Source organism: Corvus kubaryi, unplaced genomic scaffold (genome assembly GCF_017639235.1).
Source record: "Corvus kubaryi isolate FWS band 111438036 unplaced genomic scaffold, C.kubaryi_AGA036_p1.0 37398, whole genome shotgun sequence".
Lineage (NCBI taxonomy): Eukaryota > Metazoa > Chordata > Aves > Passeriformes > Corvidae > Corvus > Corvus kubaryi.
In genome coordinates, this window is record NW_024581137.1 from 5,050,402 (window position 1) to 5,070,187 (window position 19,786).

At 38.1% G+C, this 19,786-nt stretch overlaps 1 protein-coding gene across 2 annotated transcripts in view; it reads left to right on the forward strand.

Moving 5' to 3' along the window:
• The window catches only part of POU6F2 (POU class 6 homeobox 2), a 331,049-nt gene that overhangs the window by 209,450 nt on the left and 101,813 nt on the right, over positions 1–19,786 (forward strand). For both annotated transcript variants that reach the window (XM_042044047.1, XM_042044048.1), the window contains exon 5: positions 15,852–16,162. In XM_042044047.1, coding sequence (XP_041899981.1) covers positions 15,852–16,162 — 311 coding nt within the window. The remainder of the gene's footprint in view (positions 1–15,851; positions 16,163–19,786) is intronic.

The following is a 19,786-nucleotide window of genomic DNA, read 5'->3' on the forward strand; positions in this document are numbered from 1 at the left end:
CCTCCTCAGTTTCTGTGCTAGATGTAGAAAGAAAAAAAAAAAAAAATTTGTGATATCTGTGTAATTTCTAAGAGCTATGGGTAGTAGAGGAGCCTGATACTTCTCAGGTGAAAGCATGGCAGTTTGGTAACAAACTGCTCTGAATTAGTATTTATTGGAGGAAGTAAAGTATGTTTATGGTGACAGTTCCCAGCACAGTATCGTGGTTCTGTTGTACTGTTTATCTAAATGTCATCTATTAATATTTCAGTGAACAAGGCCCTATGCAAAACCCAGCTGGTTTAATATAATCAGTCATTTTACATAATAAACACAGGCTCTCCTAGACACATCCCAACGCTGTTTTACAATTACTTTTATCTACGCTCTGGGACTGATCCTTTAGTTCTGCTTCCCACATTAGTCATGTAGAGTACTCCATGCTTCAAACCAAGACACTGCAGCACACATGCAGAAGGATGTCCACGTTGCAATATGGCTAGACAAGCAATGTACAGTCAAACACGGTGCTCTAAGCAAAATTATTTTAATGACAAGCCTTCTATTCAAATTCTAATTATTGCCATTCTCATCCGACCTCGAACTTCAAAAGTCAAGTTTTGTTGCTACTGGAACTTTGGAATGAAAAAACATCCTGAAGGAAAACTTAACTTTGTATAAGAATGTTTTTTCTCTTAATTTCCCTTCAATGCCCTTCCTTTATCTTGTTGAAATTTCCTCTAATTTCATCAAAACTGAGTTGTTCTGGTTAACGTTTTGAAAGCACATCATATTTTGCATGCCCTGAAAACCCAGTCAGGTCAAAAAATACCAGAAGTTCCTAAAATTGATCTGTTTTAAACATCACCATTGGCTTTCGAATATCACAGGCACTCTCAGGGTTTGGATTAGCTAATTACTTTCAGCTTGTAAAATCTTGCGCCTATTTTAAATAGTTATGTGATTCACTACTCTGTGAGCTGAATTCTGTACACTTAAAATGGGTATTATCCTCTGTCTGTGGCTGGAAGCAAGCAGAGACTAGCTTGTGCTCTTGCAACAGCCAGGCCTTGAAATAGCTCTCCCAAGTTTCAGATGGAGAGTACACAAAGCATTTTGAAACCTTTTCTTTTGTTTTGAGCTACTGTTTATTTTTATCTGCTCTTCACAGTTAAAACTGATCTTTTTCATGAAACATTTTGAATTCCCTGTCTGAGATGCCATTCATGGAGATAGTTTCACTGAAGTCACCACATTTGCTTGTGCAGGGAAATTAGACTTGTGTGAAATGTTACTCTATGCCAATTGAGCATAGAATTTCAGGATGTTTTTGCCCATGTGATTATAAATATTTTAAAAGGTCATTTTTCTAGCTAAAAGGAGATATTATGTCAATCAGCCAACATACTTAAACAACCCTGTTCAGCAATGTGTTTAATGAAAATTAATTTAGTAAATCCTCTCATTCTGTCACCAAATGGTTTCTGATTCTGTTCCTGTGAACACAGGGGTAGTTCTCATAGGGATAGTCTTTAGAGGAGGTTTAATTATTTTTGTAATCTGCCCTGAGATCCCTTTGTGGAAAGCACTGAATAAACACATGAGTATTGCCTTTATATAAATCCACAAGAGGATAACTCCACCTAAACTTACCTTCAACACAAAATGGTTTTATTTGAGGAAGCATCCTGTGGGTGGCATCCTGTTTCAAGCCACCTGAAACTTTACAACATAGGTATAATTTAACTTCAACTAATTTAGATGTTTAATTTTTTTAAAGGGAATTAGTTGCTATATTTTTACCTGAATTAGGCATATATAAATCATATTCACAGTAAATTGATGGATAATTTCAGTATTAATGTTATTCCAGTGGTGCATAGCCAGTAATTATAACAAAAATGGGTGGTGGTGGGGGTTTCATTAATCCACCAGCTGCAAGAGGTGACCATTGGAGGTTTTTAAGGGTAAGAGGATGTCTGTGGGAAAAGAAGGCATCTATGAGGGTTTGGATTCTGGTACTTTTTTTTTCCCCAGTGCCAGTGATTTATGTGGAGATACTAGAAGGAAATAATGGTTCATCTTTTTTTTGAGTTGCACACTGTAAAATTTTAAAGGCACATCCTTGGTACGCACTTACATTATTGAACACTCGAAGCTGTAGGCAGCTGATGGGCAAGCCTTTGCTGTTTTTAATGGTGTGAATGCATTTTTGCCCTGTCGTGTGTAAAGACAAAAAGGCTGCCTTGATTTGTCTTGTGCCTCTTTAGACTGGGAAGAAAATGATGCAAAATATGGACAGGACAAATCACAGGCCTGCCTTTCTCTGGATTTTTCATGATCATGAGTGGCTGTAGTCAGCTGGGCTGAACCTTGTCTCGGCTGCCTTTGTATATTTTGCTCTTCAAAAGTAAGTGCTAAGAGTAGTTGTTTTCTCCTATTTTGTGCTCCAATAAGGAGAGCTTTTGCGTACACAGCTTGCATAGTCTTTGTGTTTGGAGTGAATTTCCAAAACACCTTTGTGGCTGCTCTCTCTTAGGCCCTCTGACACTTGCTATGTATTCTCTTAGGTCAAAATGGCTGAATATTGCCTGCACAGGCTTTATAGGTCTTTCTGGCATGTATAAATGTCATACCTATATGTGAACATCATAAAATCTACTCATATTTCTTGGTTTATTACTATGATTACTTGTAATATATTCAGAAACCAAGCAAGTCTTAGCATTGCTGGTCCTGAGAGCCTGAAAAATATTTTACAAGGGTTTAGGAAGAGGGAAAGAAGGGACTGTTGCACAAAACAGGGAGAGGAGTCTCCATTTCCCATTTGTTCTTCTGTAATTTGGGAGGCACTAATCATTGGTGTAGGAAGGAAGGAGGCTCACACAATGGCTCAAATTTCATAAGCATCATAAAACTCTGGGCACAAAGCAGCACAGTCTTATTAGCAGAGGAAGTGAGGTCAGTAGTCTTCAGCTTCTTAACAAGATGATAGAATTTATGAAGCATCACAGCAGCAGGATATGGTTGTCTTCATATAACAAGCCCACCAGGGTCCTATAGTTATCACCCTTGAATTTGTTTTCCTTTCTTTATTTTCTTTTGTCATCCTCCTGTTTCTCTGGCCTAGCTTCCTGCACTGGAGGAATCATTTTATTATCTTCGATATCTTGTTGGTGACATTTTCTTTTGGGTTTTTTTATTGCTATTATCATTAACTAGTTCAGTTTAGCTAGTTCCATTAGTGTGTCTCTGATTATAGAGATGCTCATAGAGGTGTGCAATGAAATCTAAGTGTTAATCTTCCAGAAAATCTGGGATTGGTGTTCATTATGAGGTATCCTTTCAAGCCAGTGTGAGATAAGTGCCTAAAATATGACTAAGCTGAGAGTTCATCTTAAAAGACATGTTGTTGTAGATCCCAAAAAGTTCTATGAGCTGCTGGGAATAAAAGCATTACCCAGACAGTATCAAAAAATAAGAAAAAACAATGAGTGCTTTTAAATCATCTATCTCTCATTAACACCATATAGGTGGTAGCTCTACAACAATCTTTTCCATGGGGAAATAAAATTTTGTGTATCTTTAACCCTCTTCTTTTTGAGGATTTTAGCACAGCTTGCTGTACTTCACTAATTTATCTTCCTGTGGTGGGGAAAGTGAAGTTTATTATCCCTTTTTTTTTTTCTATAGAACAGGAAAGTGAGGCAATGAGATTAACTGCTGTGCCCAAGGTGGTGCAGGTCTGGTATGCTCAGAAATAGGAAGTGGATTCCCAGGTGCTGATCTTCACATATAAGACAGTCAGTCCTAACTCCCTGTTCCTGATCTGACTTTTTCTGTCATACAAGATGTTTTTTAAAATTTTTTTTCCTAATTAGGAAAGCTGTGCTTTACATCTTGGAAGCACAGCATCCAGATGGGAATAGTATGTGTCAGTACAGCATATTTAATTATTTATAACTGCATTCTTTGTTTGATGGTTTGATTGTTATTTATTTTATTTTTCTACCCGAAGATTTGATCACTTAAACAGCCTGGAATCAAACATTTGGGAGTGTTTACAAATTACGAAAGTGGTTTCTGATTAAAGTGTTCTGTGGGAAAATTAAAGTTGCAGATCAGTATGTAAGCCAATGACACTCTTCTGAATTTCAGCAGGAGAGAGCTGCTCTGTGGCATGTGCTCTGTATTCCTACCCATGCTGACACAGGATGCAGGTGGTATCTTGCACATTTTCCCTGTGGTCTTCTCAGGGCTATTGACAGGGGGAACACTGAGCCCTCTCAGTCAAGTGAGATGCGGGTCTGCAAGGCACCCATTAGACAGTACACAACAAAAAGGCCACTCCCAGTTGCAGGTGAAAAAAGTGAGAGAATCATGCAGACATCTGAAGCTTATCTATTTTGCAGATAAATTATGATCAAATCTGAAAATCATTGTGACATCAGTTAAACCAACACAGTTCCTACCTGAAGCTATTTTGCATGAAGTCAGATGTCATTTCACTGTGCAAGATGATTAAGAGGTGCTAGAATTAATCTATTTAAGAACACTGCTACATAAAAAAAAAAAGGGAAATTACTTCTGGGTTGTGTGTACTGATCTGTGGACCAGTGTTGATTCACAAATATCAGAGGTCTTACATTCTTGGCTCACACTCTTAATTTTCCAGTGTAAATTTTTAAAACAGCAGATGCTTTCCTGGCATTAGCTTCTTTATGAGTTGAAAATCCATGTGATCCATAATCCGTATACATAAAATAGTCACCAGTGTATGCTGCAAACCTCTTAATAAAATCTTTTGCACTGGATGGTTGCTTACAGAACACTAGCCTTCACTTATGGGTCTTATCTTTTTAACTATTTCCTGATGCAGTTATCAAAAGCTCTAATGACTGAGTAGCTATTGGCAAAAAAAAAATCCCTAAACATTCCTGAAAAAATAAAGGCAGGAATTTACACAACTTTTACACGGCTTTTTCTCACAATCCCATGAATAATACTATTTTTTGACAACAACATTTAGCCACAGTTGCATTTGCTTCAGTTCCCTATTCAAAGGTGAGGATTGCTGGAGTGCCATCAAAGTTCCATAAGCTATAAAGAAGTAAATGTGTCTACAGCTGGTAGAGAAGAGAAGCTGTTGGGGCCATATGTGCACAAAGAGAAGGTTCTGTATGAGAAGAACAGTGGTTGAATCACTGGAGATGATGGCCATAGGAGTTGCCATAGCCTACAGAAAGCTGGAGGACCTCTGTAGAGCTGGTCTTTCCAGGCAGACTTTAGATAAACACGAGACCAAAAGTGGCCATATTTTTTAAGACTGTGGGAGAGAGGGGAGGAAAGGAGTTGTGTTGTGGTCATGTGATGCTGCACCTGGCTCTGCCTCAAGGATGGAGATGAAAAAATAATTTGCCCCATGCTCCCTGGCACTTGGATGGAAAATCAAAGGGACGCATATTCATTTCAGCTTCATTGAAGACACACATTAGAAAAAACATTCATAGTTGGCAAATGGAAAAGTTTTAAACTGATGATGGAAGAAACATTCATTTGCAAGCTTCTGAGCGAGCTATTAAAATCAACAGAGTAAAAACAAAATCCCTGGCACTGAAAATGAAAGGAACAGTCTTTGTATCTACTTAGTTTAAACTTGGCAAAACAAATCTAAAGTAGTGGTTTCACATTTCCGTGTGCATTAACTGTGCCAACTTTTGTTCTCAGGGTTGCCATGACAGAAAGTTCATCCCACTTGTTCAGTGCTTTTTCCACTAACTTTTTAAATTAGAAGTTAATTTAAGCAAAAAGCTAGATCTTGTATGGGCATTGAAATGTATTTCTTTGTTTTGTACTGTTGAATGGTCCAGGCTTTTCATTAAAATACACTTTTTTGAAACAAGCTCATCTCCATTTAATTGGCATTGGAGTTAGTGCAGTAAATATAGTAATGATGTTTGCCCAGTATTGGTGTAGTATTTTTGCCTACACTTGTCAGTGGGCTTTCTCAAGAGGATGACAAATTTGCTAAATTCAAAAGCAAGGAAATTTGTGAACAGCAAATTCTCTCCTCTTGCCCTCCACCCCCAAATATCATTATCTATGGCTATACATTAGCAATCAATTTCACATTATGACCAATATTTTCATTAGCATCAAAATTTTCTTAATTCTCTACAGTTTAAAGGTAGCTTTTGCATTGTTTTATTAAAAGATGAAATAGAAGAAAATTTTAAAAGAAAATTGTAGCTGTTGTTTGGAAACTTCACACAACCCAGATACATCACTGCCAGCATGTTTTTGTAGGATGAATAAAATATGCCTGTTGGGATACATTCTCTTATGAATTTTCTGTATTTTTAGAGCAAATTCTGGAGGAGTCTTCTAAAATTCTTATAAGGATGTCATTAATAGCAGGTGTATTTAATATGTATAACAGCTTTAATGCGTTGTTAATGTTTTGTAGTATCATTCAGATTTGGTATAGCTAACATGCAGCCAATGAGACACAAACTCTTATTTAAAATATTTCATTATTCTGAATATTAAAATTAGGGCAATGTTGCCTAAAGGAAGGCAAAGACTAGCTTCTTGTTAGTTTTTTTGGAGAATCACTGATTAGAACCAAATTCAGCTTTTCTTCCATTACCTGGTCTGGAAAAACAAGTATTTTCATTGATAAGGGTAATAAGGCATTAGTTAGTTACTGCATCAAAAGGGCACCAATATTCTGTTTGGACTGAATATGTACATAAATAGTGAATTATTTTTGAGTACATTTTTTGCCAATTGCAAATTCATCCTTTACATCCTTTGGATTTTGTTCTCCTTCTATAACTGGGGACTCCTGCTCCATGTAAATAAACACATTATTTAAGTGGAAGTTCTTTTATTCATTTCGGTGTGGTCCTTTCAAATTAAAAATAATTAACCTTGAAGAAGCAACTTAAGAGCCAAAGTAAGATCTAGATGGAGTTTGGTTTGCACTGCTACTTTTCAGTGGACAAAAAGGTATGAATTATCAAACAGCATGGGGTTTCCTATATGCTTTTGGAAGCCATGAAGTGGACAGTGCATTGACTGGGCAGTGCAATGCAGCTGCTTTTCTGGACTCCCCAGTCCTTCTCTTCAGCTGTGCATGGTGCTCATCCTAACACAGAAGTGTGACTGTCTTCACAGACTGTGAATGGGGATTGACTATAAAATCTTCTCCCTAAATCTCCCACCCAAATTCTTTCCTGATGAGCAGTTTATCTATGTGAATAACCAGGTTGTTTATTTAATCAGTGAGCAGGAAATTAGGTAGATGGGAGCACATGAGCACCCAAAGAGCAGCTAATTCACTGTTGTTGCACAAAGGTGATGCCAAGCACAGCCAAACTAGGATTAGCATCTGAAGCAACAACATGTTTGGCTGATAAGCTGTATAGACAGGGAAGAAATCTGATATTCAGCCACCCTCATTTTACTGCAAACTGAAACTGAGCAGTCAGTCCATCTGTGTCAAATACCAACTGCACAGCCTAGAACCATTGTTTCCCTACTGTTTAACTTTGTTTTGAATCTCTCCGCAAGTAAAAATAAACTAGAAAAAGGGATATAGGCAGATTGCCTCAAACTGACCTGTAGTGAGTTTAAATATTAAAAAGAAAACAGCTACAGATGCTATGGTATGTTTTGAAATGCACATAACTAAATGCAATGTTCTTAATTATGCACGGCATATAATAAAAATAATGGAAAATTCTTAAAGACAGCAAAATAGGGCTACTGTGAGTCAGCAGTAGGCAAACATCAGGTACCTGGCGGTACATACATTCAGGAATAACTTGTGGTGTGACAGATTACCAAATTAAAGTTCAACTCCCAGCTCTTCTATAATTTCTAGGTTGGAGGTAGTTGCATAGTCTAGAGAAACACTGATCCCTCATCTAAAGAAAGAACACCTCAATCTTCTGCTCACATAATGATTTTACAGCACCTAGCACAGCACCTCCTCACCAACCTGTGCTCAAGATTGTTTCTGGACCACAGGTATTAAAGCAATGCCCCTTGTGACTTAGACAAAGTTTTTTAGTCCATTTTTATTCTTCCATGACTGATGAAGAATACCACATTCAGCACGGTACTGCATTTGTGTCCCAGCTGGTGAGGAGTGGCGTTCAGTCTCTGCACAGGGACTGGGAGCATCGCAGCCATGTGTTTTGTTTTGCTTTGTGTTCTTCCCCATCTTTTTCACTCTGTTACTACTATTTTTAATTTTTCATGTCTTGGTAAAAGCAGAAGTTCAAGGCTATATTGAGAAAAAGAGGGCCTGTTAACAAGGTTGAAGCTCAAGTCATTGCTCCAGCAGAGAATATGTATACAGCAAGGTAGAACTGCCATTTTTGCACCTGGTTCTTGTACTTGCTGCTGTAGTTATATTGACTGTGAAGAGAAGTGGGCTGAGCTGCATTTTTTTTCCCTTTCTTCTTATAGTGTATGTGTTGCTGTTTTCTGAGTCATTCCATGGCCTCCTCTCACTGCTGTACAGCTAACTTCTCTGTCTGGAATTCATACACAGGGAACAGAATTTACAGGTGCTTGACTCTTGGAGTTCTTAATAGAAAACAGTTTAAAGTCTACCAGCTTTCAGAAAAGACTGGAAGTGAAAATTGATAGAAACATGGTTATAATGAGCGTCTCAGACATGAAAGCAAGCACTCACTCATACCAAGTCACCTGCTGGACACTATTGCTTCCTTTGGTTGAGGCTGGGAGAATCTGACATTATCCTTTCCCATTCCCAGGACACTTTCACAAATTCAGCATTCAGACCAACCTTTTAAACCACAAACACTTTGATCCACTATTCGATTGCATTGTTAAAAAAAACCCACACAAACACATACATGTACAACATACATGGTACATTTCAGTTACGATAATTTCACTTTTAGTTAAGGAAACATCACTCACTTCAAAGACTCATTGAAGAGATTGCTTGTAATTCCCGATCTTCAAAGAACCACCGCTGAAGCTATACCTGGATACATATTTCTTTGTCCAAACAGCCATTTACCAATAAACAATTATAGAAGATGCAACTGCAGATCTATTATCTGAAAGAATGCAAAATCTCTCTGAAGACACCAGGCCGTCAACAAGCTCCTCTTGACGAGACTTTGTCCCAAAGCCTCACATAGGCACACTGTCAGGAGAAATGGCAGGATACTTGGTGGACTGGGGACCTGTGACTCTCTGAAGTGCAGGACAGGATTCTGTACAACCTCTTCCAAGGCTTCTGTGGCTGTATGTTGTTGCACTTTTTTTTTCTACAAGTATTGCTACTTTGAGTACGTCAAACACTTAGTCTGCATAAGTGCCATTGGAATTATGGTTCCCATCAATGTTAGAGCGTCTGAAAGAGTCAAGGAGAGCAAAAATAAGCTGCACTTCCTATCATCAAAGGTTGTATGTGCAGAGAATGCCCAGATTTTGTCTTATGTGCATTATAAATCATAGTCATTGTTCTCTGAGTCAGCAGACTGTTGTTTCAAAGTTAATTTCTTTGTCATTAATCCATTCCCTGTCATATCCCTCAGCTGTGAAATCTTGCATTGGGTTTTGTTGGTCTTTAGATGATAATCTTTTCACAGCCAATTAGTTTCTTTCTAAGGAGTCCAGAAGAACTTTTCCCACAAATTTGGCGGTTATCTTTGATTCTGGTCCACAGGAACATCCTTATGGGCTCAATATGGTCTGGAAATCCACTCTGTAGGAATACTATGCCACTCAAATTGATTTACTATTCTGTTCTTAGACAATCTGGGACTGGATCTGCACTCTGTAGTTAGAAAACTGCTTTTATATGGCATAAGGACTTAATAGTAAGATCCTACCCCTGATCTGTGAGAGAGCCATGTTTTCACAAAAAAAAAAAAAAAAAAAAAAAAAAAAAAAAAAAAAAAAAAAAAAAATTGGCTGGTAAAATTTAGGAATTTACCAGACCTAGATATTACTTGTTTGACACACAGACTTTGGCGTTCAAACACTTGCAGTGTTGTCGTTCTATGTTTAATTGCCTGTCTTCAAATGAGAGTCCCAAGACAAGTCGTCCTGACTGATCCCCTGTGTCTTGATGATACTCTGGCTCCAGTTAATGTTTCAGCCATTTGTACAATATGAGACCTAAGGTCCCATTTGAGCTGAGAAAGCAAATGGCTAATTAAAGTCTAATTTTTCCAGCTTGTTCTTGCCTTTGGGCATTTTAAATAGGTTAATGCAATTTTTAAAACACACTCAGGGAACTTTACTCACAGTGTGTTGTCATAAACTAGAGGAAAATAGCCCCTAGATTATCTTAAAATGGGAATTATTCCAAATATAACTTTTCCTGTTACTTAGCCAAGCTCTCTACCTTAAAACAACTTTTTCTTCTTTTTTTTTTTCTTAAGATTTTAGTGGATTGTTGCACATTTTAAGGTTTGATATGGAAAAAAAAGTCAGATTTATTTAATGCAGTGGATCATTTTTCAGGGAAGTTCCAGTATTCATCAAAATGTAGAGACACCACAGGCACCATATAAATTATGATGGTTTACTTCTCAATACTTCCTTTTTACTGCCTACATTCTTTAAAGTGAATTTAGTGCTCATGAACGATGCTGGATATGACAACACTAGAAAGTAAAGTCCTCTGTTTTATCTGCAGAATTGGTACAGAGGACTATTGGCAATGCAAGTTTCTCCCCATAACCCCATCTGTGTTTTGCAGCTGTAACCTTGAGGGATCACCTTTAGGAACAAGGAGATGGCTTGGTATGTGTACTCTTTCCATCCCTAGACTCTCTGCTGAAAGTGCAAATAAATATGTCAATTGATGCCTTTCAAGACCATAGCCTTTTTGATCTTCCTCATTAGATGTTGTGAGACCATCAATTTATTACCTTGACTGTGTGGCAAACTTCTTCCAATGCAGGCAGGCTCTCTGTGGATATCTGTGTGTGAACACGACTTCTATACGTTTAATACATCTTCTATAAGGTAGAAAAAACGCAAAAGCACCATTAAAGTTCACTGAATTTTGTTCCCTATATTGACCTAGGCTGAATTTGAACCAGTGATTTAGAAATAATATGCTCTGTATTCCATTACTAATCTCTTCAGCCACAAGTCCAACCCTTTAGGGGTTTTTGTTTTCACAAAGAGGATGCTAACATATTTAAAAGAACTCACATTTTACTTTCAAAAAGAAAATTCGAGCATATGGAAAAACATGAGTATTTGGCTAACCTACCCCTCATTACCCAGGAGGGAGAGAATGTAAATGCGGGCTTGCATTAGATTGTTCAGTGTGCATATTCAGTCTTTAGAAATCTGTTTCAAAGAGAGGAAAGGCATAAACCTCATTAGAAGAGAAACAACAGGGTGGAAAAAAAATCGGACCATGTCAGTTCAAACGCAAGCCCAGATGCTTAAGTTAGTTACACTTTTCAGTTTAAGGCAATGCAAATCCATTCTCCGTTACTGGGGAAGTGGAAAAAGGCATTAAGCCCTTGAAATGGCAGGAGTCAAGTTCTGTGCTCAGTCAAATAGGAAAAGGTTTAATGTATTATTTTCTTCTTTTTAGTCCATTGTACATTGTATCAAGGCACTGAAGAACAACTATGCAATTATGTAAATAGGAGGATAGAAGCAGAGTAGCACAATTGTTTGTAAGCTAAAATTGTTTCTTATTCCTCCTACCCCTCCTTCCTCTTTACACAGAAACAAACATGCACAAAACATTAATAAAATAAATCAGACATTATGTGAAGTTTATCCACAAGAGCAGATTCTGGATACAATTTGAATCCCTGAATATAAATTTGATCTTCTCCCAAGCACTGTAGAGGTCTTAAGAATCCGAGTTTATATTGTGAAGGAAAGGTGAAAAAGGAGTCCTAATTTTAAATTGTTTTCATTATATAAACATTTGTAGGCATACTTACGTTCATTGCTTTTTGGGGAATCATGATTAAACTTTAAAATGTATGTTTTAACTTAAAATATAACCAGGGATATTCCCCTACTTATGCCACAATATGTTAGCCAGAGGCAGCAGACAATTGCTACTATTTTCAGGGAAAATAGTTTTTTGGGAAATATTTTGGGAAATGAAGACAAAGCCTCTTCAGTTTGCCCACTAAGACAAAGCTTCAGTCACCCCCTTGTCATGAATCAGACTGCATCTTTCAGCATGGTTGCATCAGAGGTGAATTTTCCCCGTTGTAATACTACTTGGCAGAAGGGCATTTTCATTTCAGTTCAGTTTCCTGTGCAGGTAACCAGCAAAGGAATAGAATATGAAATGACACATTTTGTGTGAATATTGTAAATGCATGGCAACACTATGCCTAAGGTATCCCCCAAAGAAAGTCAAGGAGGAGTATGTACCTTAGGTCATAACTTTCTCCGATCCACAAAGTAGTCTGAGGTCTGTGACAAGTATTGCAGTAGATGAATTAGGAGGTCAGAAAGTTTGCTTTCACTGTCTCTTGACCATCGATTTGAACCACCTAACTCCATGCCTCTTATTCTAATGTAAATGCTTTGATACTATGAGTAAGTATAATCTGATTAAAGTAGGATCATAAACCATGGGGTGATCTCATGGAAACACCACAGCAAGCACATAGGTTTTAAAACTCCTTGCACCATTGTTTCTTCACAGATATTAGTTACATTTACTGTCTTCTGGGATCCCTGGTATATATTCAACGTGGGGTTTTTTAGGGAGAGTTGAAATGTCACATAGCTTTTGTGGCTTTTCCTCACAGTTTTTCATAGCTTGCATGCATTTTTAGTTGTGTCTCTCTTTTAAAGTTATGTACTTTATGTTGACTTTTTTAACCATAGAAAGAACTTTCTGCAATTCTTTGCAAGCCTTTTTAATTCTTGAAAGTAATTGTGAAAGTAGCACTTTTCACTAAAATATGTCAAAGTTTTACCCAGCTGTTAGCCAGTAAGTCATAAAAAAGATTCCTGTGTGGTAGGCAGTGCATGTTATCTTTTATACATGCAGACATAGCACTGTTGTATCACCTGAAATTCCATCAGGCTCCAAGCTCTGCAGAAAGTGACAAATGCTAGACAGGTATACAATTTATAATGGATGAGCTATGCAAGAAAGCTCTGGGAGTTGGATTGGATTTGATTGCAAACAATAATATGACACAATCCCTGCTGTGGATAGTACACACATTGTGAGAGGCGGTGCAATCTGGCAGCATGAACACCAGACTGCAGGCATGATCCAGAGCCCTAAATCCACCTTCACAGTACACCTACTGTGTGGCTTTCAGAACACCTTTTCTGATCTAACAGTCCTTCTTCCAATTCCTTATCTCTTTGTTTAGCAACAGCATGTTAAACAATCATACCTCTCCAAGCCACTTCAATGCAATGGGCTTCAGAGAAGCTTTTTAAAGGAATTACATGAAAATACAAGAAGATATTTGAATAATTTTGTGCAGTTGCTGGCAATAAACTTGGAAACTTTTCCATGAAGTAACTATTCTCCATTAATAAGACTATCCTTCAAGGAATATCTTCCACCCTAGCAAGAATATTTTCATTTCCAGTACAAAAAATGATTGGTAGAGATATTGATCTTCCTGCATTCACCAACATTCAAGTATTAAGCAGTATTGAAAGCAAAGCTTTTCTAGTCCTAGATGAGAAAGTTTTGTCTCCTCCTGTCCAATTGTGCACATACAACATAAAACAGTTCCTCATTCCTCTCCATGAGCCATGTGGATTAGAAGTTATGCTTCTGTGCGATGCCATTTAATCCATTTCTATATTGGAGCCTGTGGATACAGTAAGGGTCAGTTTGAAGTCCTGGTTCTGGTTACCAGTGGTTCATCCAGTCTGCTAAGCTATCACAGGTGAAGAAATGGCCTGCACAATAGAAAGAGCCGGTCTGTATTTCATTTTCCTCATGGGAATGGTAAAGGTCTTTCTGCTTCTATGTACATACCTACAGATAGAATTGGTGAATGGTTTTCCTTGCCATCCGAGATCATTCATGCTGTAAAACATTAATTCATCTATGCAGTTGCTTTCTTGTATACACCCCTTCTTTGTTCTCATATGCCTTGGATTATATTTCCACTCACTACCCTGTTGGCTTTGGGGCATTTAGGCACAAATTGTCTGTGGGATATTGATGGGAGTGTTCCCTTACTTTTCCAGGGTGATTTCTTTTGCATGAGATACCATGCATGTTTTTAATCTGATGGTCACTCTGCTTTGTGTTGAAACACAAAACTTCTATGAGTAACTTTCCTGATAGAAATATATTGATGTTGTCAGTCCTCCTTCTCTGTATTATTCAGATGCTTTGTTGAAGTCACATACACATGGCTATAATTCTTGTTAAGGCATATTTCTAGTTTGATTCCTGCACCTATTGAAAGAAAATTTAGAGCAGCTTTGAGCATGGGAATGGAGAGCCAACAGCTCTTCCTATCAAGCCTTATACCTTTCCTTCTTCCAGCCTTTTCTGGCTTAGACATTCTGTTTCATCTTTCTCCATTTTCTTTTTGTTTTTCTTTTGCTTATTCCAGTTTATGGCTCATTGATTTTGTGAGTCGTACCAAGACCTCAGGTTCAATCCCAGGGCATTGACATCTAGAAAGCTGAAATAGGGATGTTGGCCTGAAAAGAAAGTGGAGATGACTTGAGTTTATCTGCCAGTCCACAAATAACTTGGTGAACAGTGTTTCTGCCCATGAAATCTGAGTGCTATTTTAAAAATAACAAATTTAATTCATTCCCAGTTTACTTTTGCTTCTGTGGATAGAAATTAGAATACAGGGTGGTGCTGGCAAAGCAGTATACAGAGTGAAAAATATCGTAATGACCTTCCAAACTGTTCCTCTTGGTATCTTATAGCTAACTAATTCAATCCCTAAGAAGTTGATTAACATGGGTACAGCGGGAGACCAAGGTAACTTATTCAGGGCATAACCCCAGAAAGCATCAGTCTTCTGTGATGCTCTTGCTGCTGCTTAAAGCTGTTCTTCCTTAGTGACATCCCTATGACACACTTCCTGTCTTCCTGAATTTAATGAATTTAGTCAATTTGAAAGTATCTCTGGGAATTAAAGTTTACTCCTTTGTGCCAGCAGGTTGATGTGAACCACGCACTTCCAAACATCACATTTGAAGCATATGCTAGCAAAACACAGCAGAACTTAACTATCAGGAGTAAATGAGCAGTGCAAGTTACAAGAAGGTATTTATAGCTTTTAGATGTGAATTATAAGCAGCAGTTCTTATTTCAGAGACACACACATTTTATTAGGTATTTTTTGCTACCTAGGCATTGCACAAGAAATTTCACAGCTGAATGTTCTATTTCCTGATACCTACTGCATAATGACATGACAAAGTTCTCTTCAGAGTATCCTTTATTTTACGACTATGGCTTTCTCCTCCTTTATATAACAACACTGGTTCATGTTGTGAGTTCTTGCTATACTTACAAGTACAGTGAGAACCTGTTCCTCTCTTCTCTAGGCAGATAATATTCCCATTGGCTTCACTGGTAAGCTTGTCTGAGCAAAGAATCCTGGTCAGCTCTGAGCCCCATCCTGTGGGCAGACCTCTATCCCTTTCATTGACCCCAGTGAAGTCTGGCTCTTACCACAAAATTACACAAGCAGAACCACAGGCTATTATTGATGGAAACAATTTCCTCCCACATCCTAAAGTCTTGGGCCAGCTGTCCTCAGTAAGCAGTATGCCCCTCAAAGTAACAGAACCAGAATTTTATCCAGAATATCTTTAACATGGTAGGTATTACTGAAACTTGTATAACTCCCTTCCCTCTCTTCAATTCACAGCTACCTCATCCCTGAACTCCCAGCTTCAACAGCTTCAGCATCTTCAGCAGCTCCAGCATCAACAGCAGCAGCAGCAGCAGCAGCAAAGCCAGCAGCAGCAGCAAGCTCAGCAGGCACAGACTCCACAGCCAACACAGCAGACCCAGCAATCACAGCCACAGCCATCAGCACCACCACAGCAGAGCCAAACACAGTCCCAGAGCCAGAGCCAACCACCTCCAGCCCCACAGTCCTCCAGCTCCCCTCAGAAACCCAGCCAGTCACCAGGGCATGGCCTTCCATCTCCTCTTACTTCGCCAAATCCATTGCAGGTAGGATGCTACATACAAATCTCTAATGGTCTAAAAACAGCAAGTGTATTCTCTCTCACTGCAAGGATGCCACGGTTAATGCCATTCATAGATGCTCCCTCCAATGACATGGCTATTTTTTAGTGGACCAACAGCTACCACATCCATACTGATGCTCAGCTCTTGCCCATCTTAGAAGTCCTGGGCAGAAACAGGAGAGCCCTGATCCAGTGGTCCTATGTTCTTAGATTGGGTGTTCTTGCACTATATGTGTCTTGCTACATTCACATTGTGCAAGAACAGGTTTGACTGTACCCATAAATAGTGTGTTTCTGAACACTGGGGTAGTTTGTGAAGTGAGTGGAGTCTCATTCACTAGGCAGTGAAACTGCATTTAGAAACCAGAAAAGTCTCTATCAACTTTATTCTCTAAATTTTGAGACACCACTTAAAATGTTTTATCCACACTGATGGATTTGGATCCATTTCCTGAAGAAATAAAACTGCATTAGCTTAATAATTAAACAATCCTTTTTTAGACAATTAAGGGAATTGGTTTACTAGAAGCTTTTCATGCATGTGGCCAGTTAAACCTGCATTAATCTGAGCTTCAATTAAATTGCATCAAATCTGATTTTTTTTAATGGTTTAGATAATAGACTTAAAAGTCTGCAAGAGATGTGTCCTTGCTTGCTGAACTTTTTCTTAGAGTAGAGAATAATGTTTCTAAAGCTTCTTCTTGTATTGTCTTAAGGACTACTTATGCATCACTTATTGCCCAATCTATCATATTAGCGAGTGCTTTGGGGCTCTTTTGTATGCAGATTATTGTCATACAGAGACACAAATATTTTCAGGGGACCTTCTGTTATATTTTATTGTCTTGGTACAGCTGTAATGTATGCACACTAACTGTATAGACTATATTTTGCTAAAACTGCCTGCTAAATATTGTGTTTCAAAAATCATTAAGTTCTACAAACAAAGCAAATGCACACATGAATTAGAGTTGGGGTAGGGAGAAAGTCAGATTATCTTAGACAGCATACCTCAAGAGGGTTTTACTAACACTGAATCTGAGGTCTTTACTCTCGTATAGCGTTTGGTCCCAATGTAAATCTCAGCTGAATCTGAGTATTTCCAGTCTCATCTGTGATCTATGGGCACTTTCAACTGTTAGCTTTCCCAGGTCACCTCTCATTGCAGAAGCACAATAAAAGTAAGTAAAACCTTTCCTGGTAGATGCCATTGACAATGCTTCTACATAGATACCTTGGCATATCTCTCTCTTTAGCATCCCTATGCTCACAAATACCCATCTGAAGGCAGGCTGGATGTGGCAGACTCAACAGAAGTGAAAGAAGGGAACCAAGTACACTGAGGTGTTTTTAGTTCAAACGCTATCCCTTAAACATTTTAGGAATTGGGATTACAGTTAATGAAAGACAGCAGTGTGAGAGGTCTGGCATTTCCCCTGGGCTGAGCTGAGCCAGTGCTGCCAAGACAGTTGCGTGACTGGGACGCTTTCAGAATAGTAGTGAAGGAATTAGAAGTCATTAGGTGTTAGTTCTGGCTCAGCATTAAAAACTTGCTGATAAATTGTGGGATAAGTAGTTTTAATGGTCTTTCCTCTCCTGTTGTCACCATTGAAATAGGCATGAAATCCCAAAGTTTGTTCACAGACACAAATACGCTGCATACTGACAATCAGAAGAGAAGCCAGAATTGAGCACACTACTTCAGCCCTCACCTTAAGTGATGTGTGTAGGGTCATTACTTTGGCCTTCTAGCCATCTCTACAGCATTTCTACAGCAAGTGTAATACTGCTAAAGCTTCCCTAGAATAATTAAAACTTGAAGCATGCTCTGTCTTATTGTCAAGAATCATGAGACACTTCTATATGCAAACCAGTGACACTCAGAAATATTTCCAGAGGAACTGATGTTGTACTTTGTATATGGTTGTTTGGGTACTTTTCTAAATCAGAGCAGTGGTAAGATCTTCTCCATGAAATTTTTCTTTCCATTCTAAATCCTGCAGAGAAAGGCTGCTTTACCCTTGTGCATCCATCTTGATGACTGGATGTGAAATTGTTTTCTTTCACACAGGCAGTTTAAAAAAAAAAAAAAGGTGGGAGCACAGGTTTGGCAGTAGTTCTTCATAATAGCTGCTTAGAATGTGGATTTTTTTAATGTTCAGTGCTCCACTTTAAAATCAACCTAAACCAAAATTCAGAGGTATTATGTCCTCTAGGGTAATGTTCTTTATGAACTAGAGTGAAATGGATTTTGTTTGAAGAATATTAAGGGAATAAAGAACAACTAAGTTAAAGTTTGACAGCTAAAATTTCATTTCTGAATTCTTGACTTTTTTCATGTGGGCTTTATCCTCTTACATTATTCAGAATCTGTCTGAAAGATATTAGTTTAAAAAAATGCAACCTCAAAAAATTGTCGTGGAAAGTCAGTAATTCAGGAGGATGATTGTGTTTGTTTCAAAAAACTGAAGGATAACAGCAATTACATCTCAAAATGTACAGATGCTGTCATGTCCTTCAGAAGGCAAATTAAATGAAAGTGACTTGCTTAGGTATACCTGGGTGAGGTACTTTGCTAGCTGATCAGAAATTAATAATGCCTGCGCAGTGTACACCAGCTGAAAGTCTCAGAATTATTCTTGTCAGATTATTCTGTAACCCTCTGCTCTGATTTTATCACTATTCTTTACATGATTCAGCAGGCTGGCTTGTAGTTACAAAACTACTTTTTATGGGGTCTTTTAATGATTGTGTAGAAAGATGTAAAACATCACTTTAGGTTCCAGGACCTGAATTTTTTGCTAACATTAGTGATGATGCTCCAGATTTACACAGATAAAAGCAAAACACTGCAGAACCAGGGTCATTTGCAATAGACAGCAACCAGAAAAGAATTTTTTAAAGCTGAGCTCTTTCAGGAAGTGGTGGGTCAGGCAGATGACAGAAGACTTTCATCCCTCCCTTCTAAAATGATGAAATACCTTATAATCATAGTCTGATGTCTATTTTTGTTGTGTCGATTGAGTGAGACAAAGGAATCCAGAAGTGAAAGACAACCCATCTCATGTTGTAAGTTGAGGACTTCAAAACCTTTACTTCTGGGAAAATATACTTCTCCAAATATGCTTATCCTGTGAATGCTTAGTGTTACTACATGCAAAACATATGGGTTCTTGAACAGTCAGCATGTTGCAGCTTCAAAGGATAGTTACCACATCTGACAGAGTTTCCATGCCATTAAAATTTTGGAGTCATAAGAACTGGATTATATGCTGTATAAAATTAGATGAGAGTAGTATTAAGTAGCTAATTATTCTGCTTGACTACCAGAAAAAGGCACTTTCTCCCAGCAAAATATATTTAGCTGGCTCCAAAAAAAAAAGGTTAGCTTCTGGTGCTGACACTCACTGTATATTTTAGAGATATGGATAACATGAATGTACACATAGCCAGACCTGCAAAGGGAGAGCTACACTGTAGGAATAGAAGAATTCTCAATGATTTCTACTGTTCTGTTTGTGTGTGAATAGGAACAGACAAACAGGAAATCCCCCAGAGATTTTCTTACTGTAAAATTATTCTGACTGTTTTCAGAACTCTTTCCTAA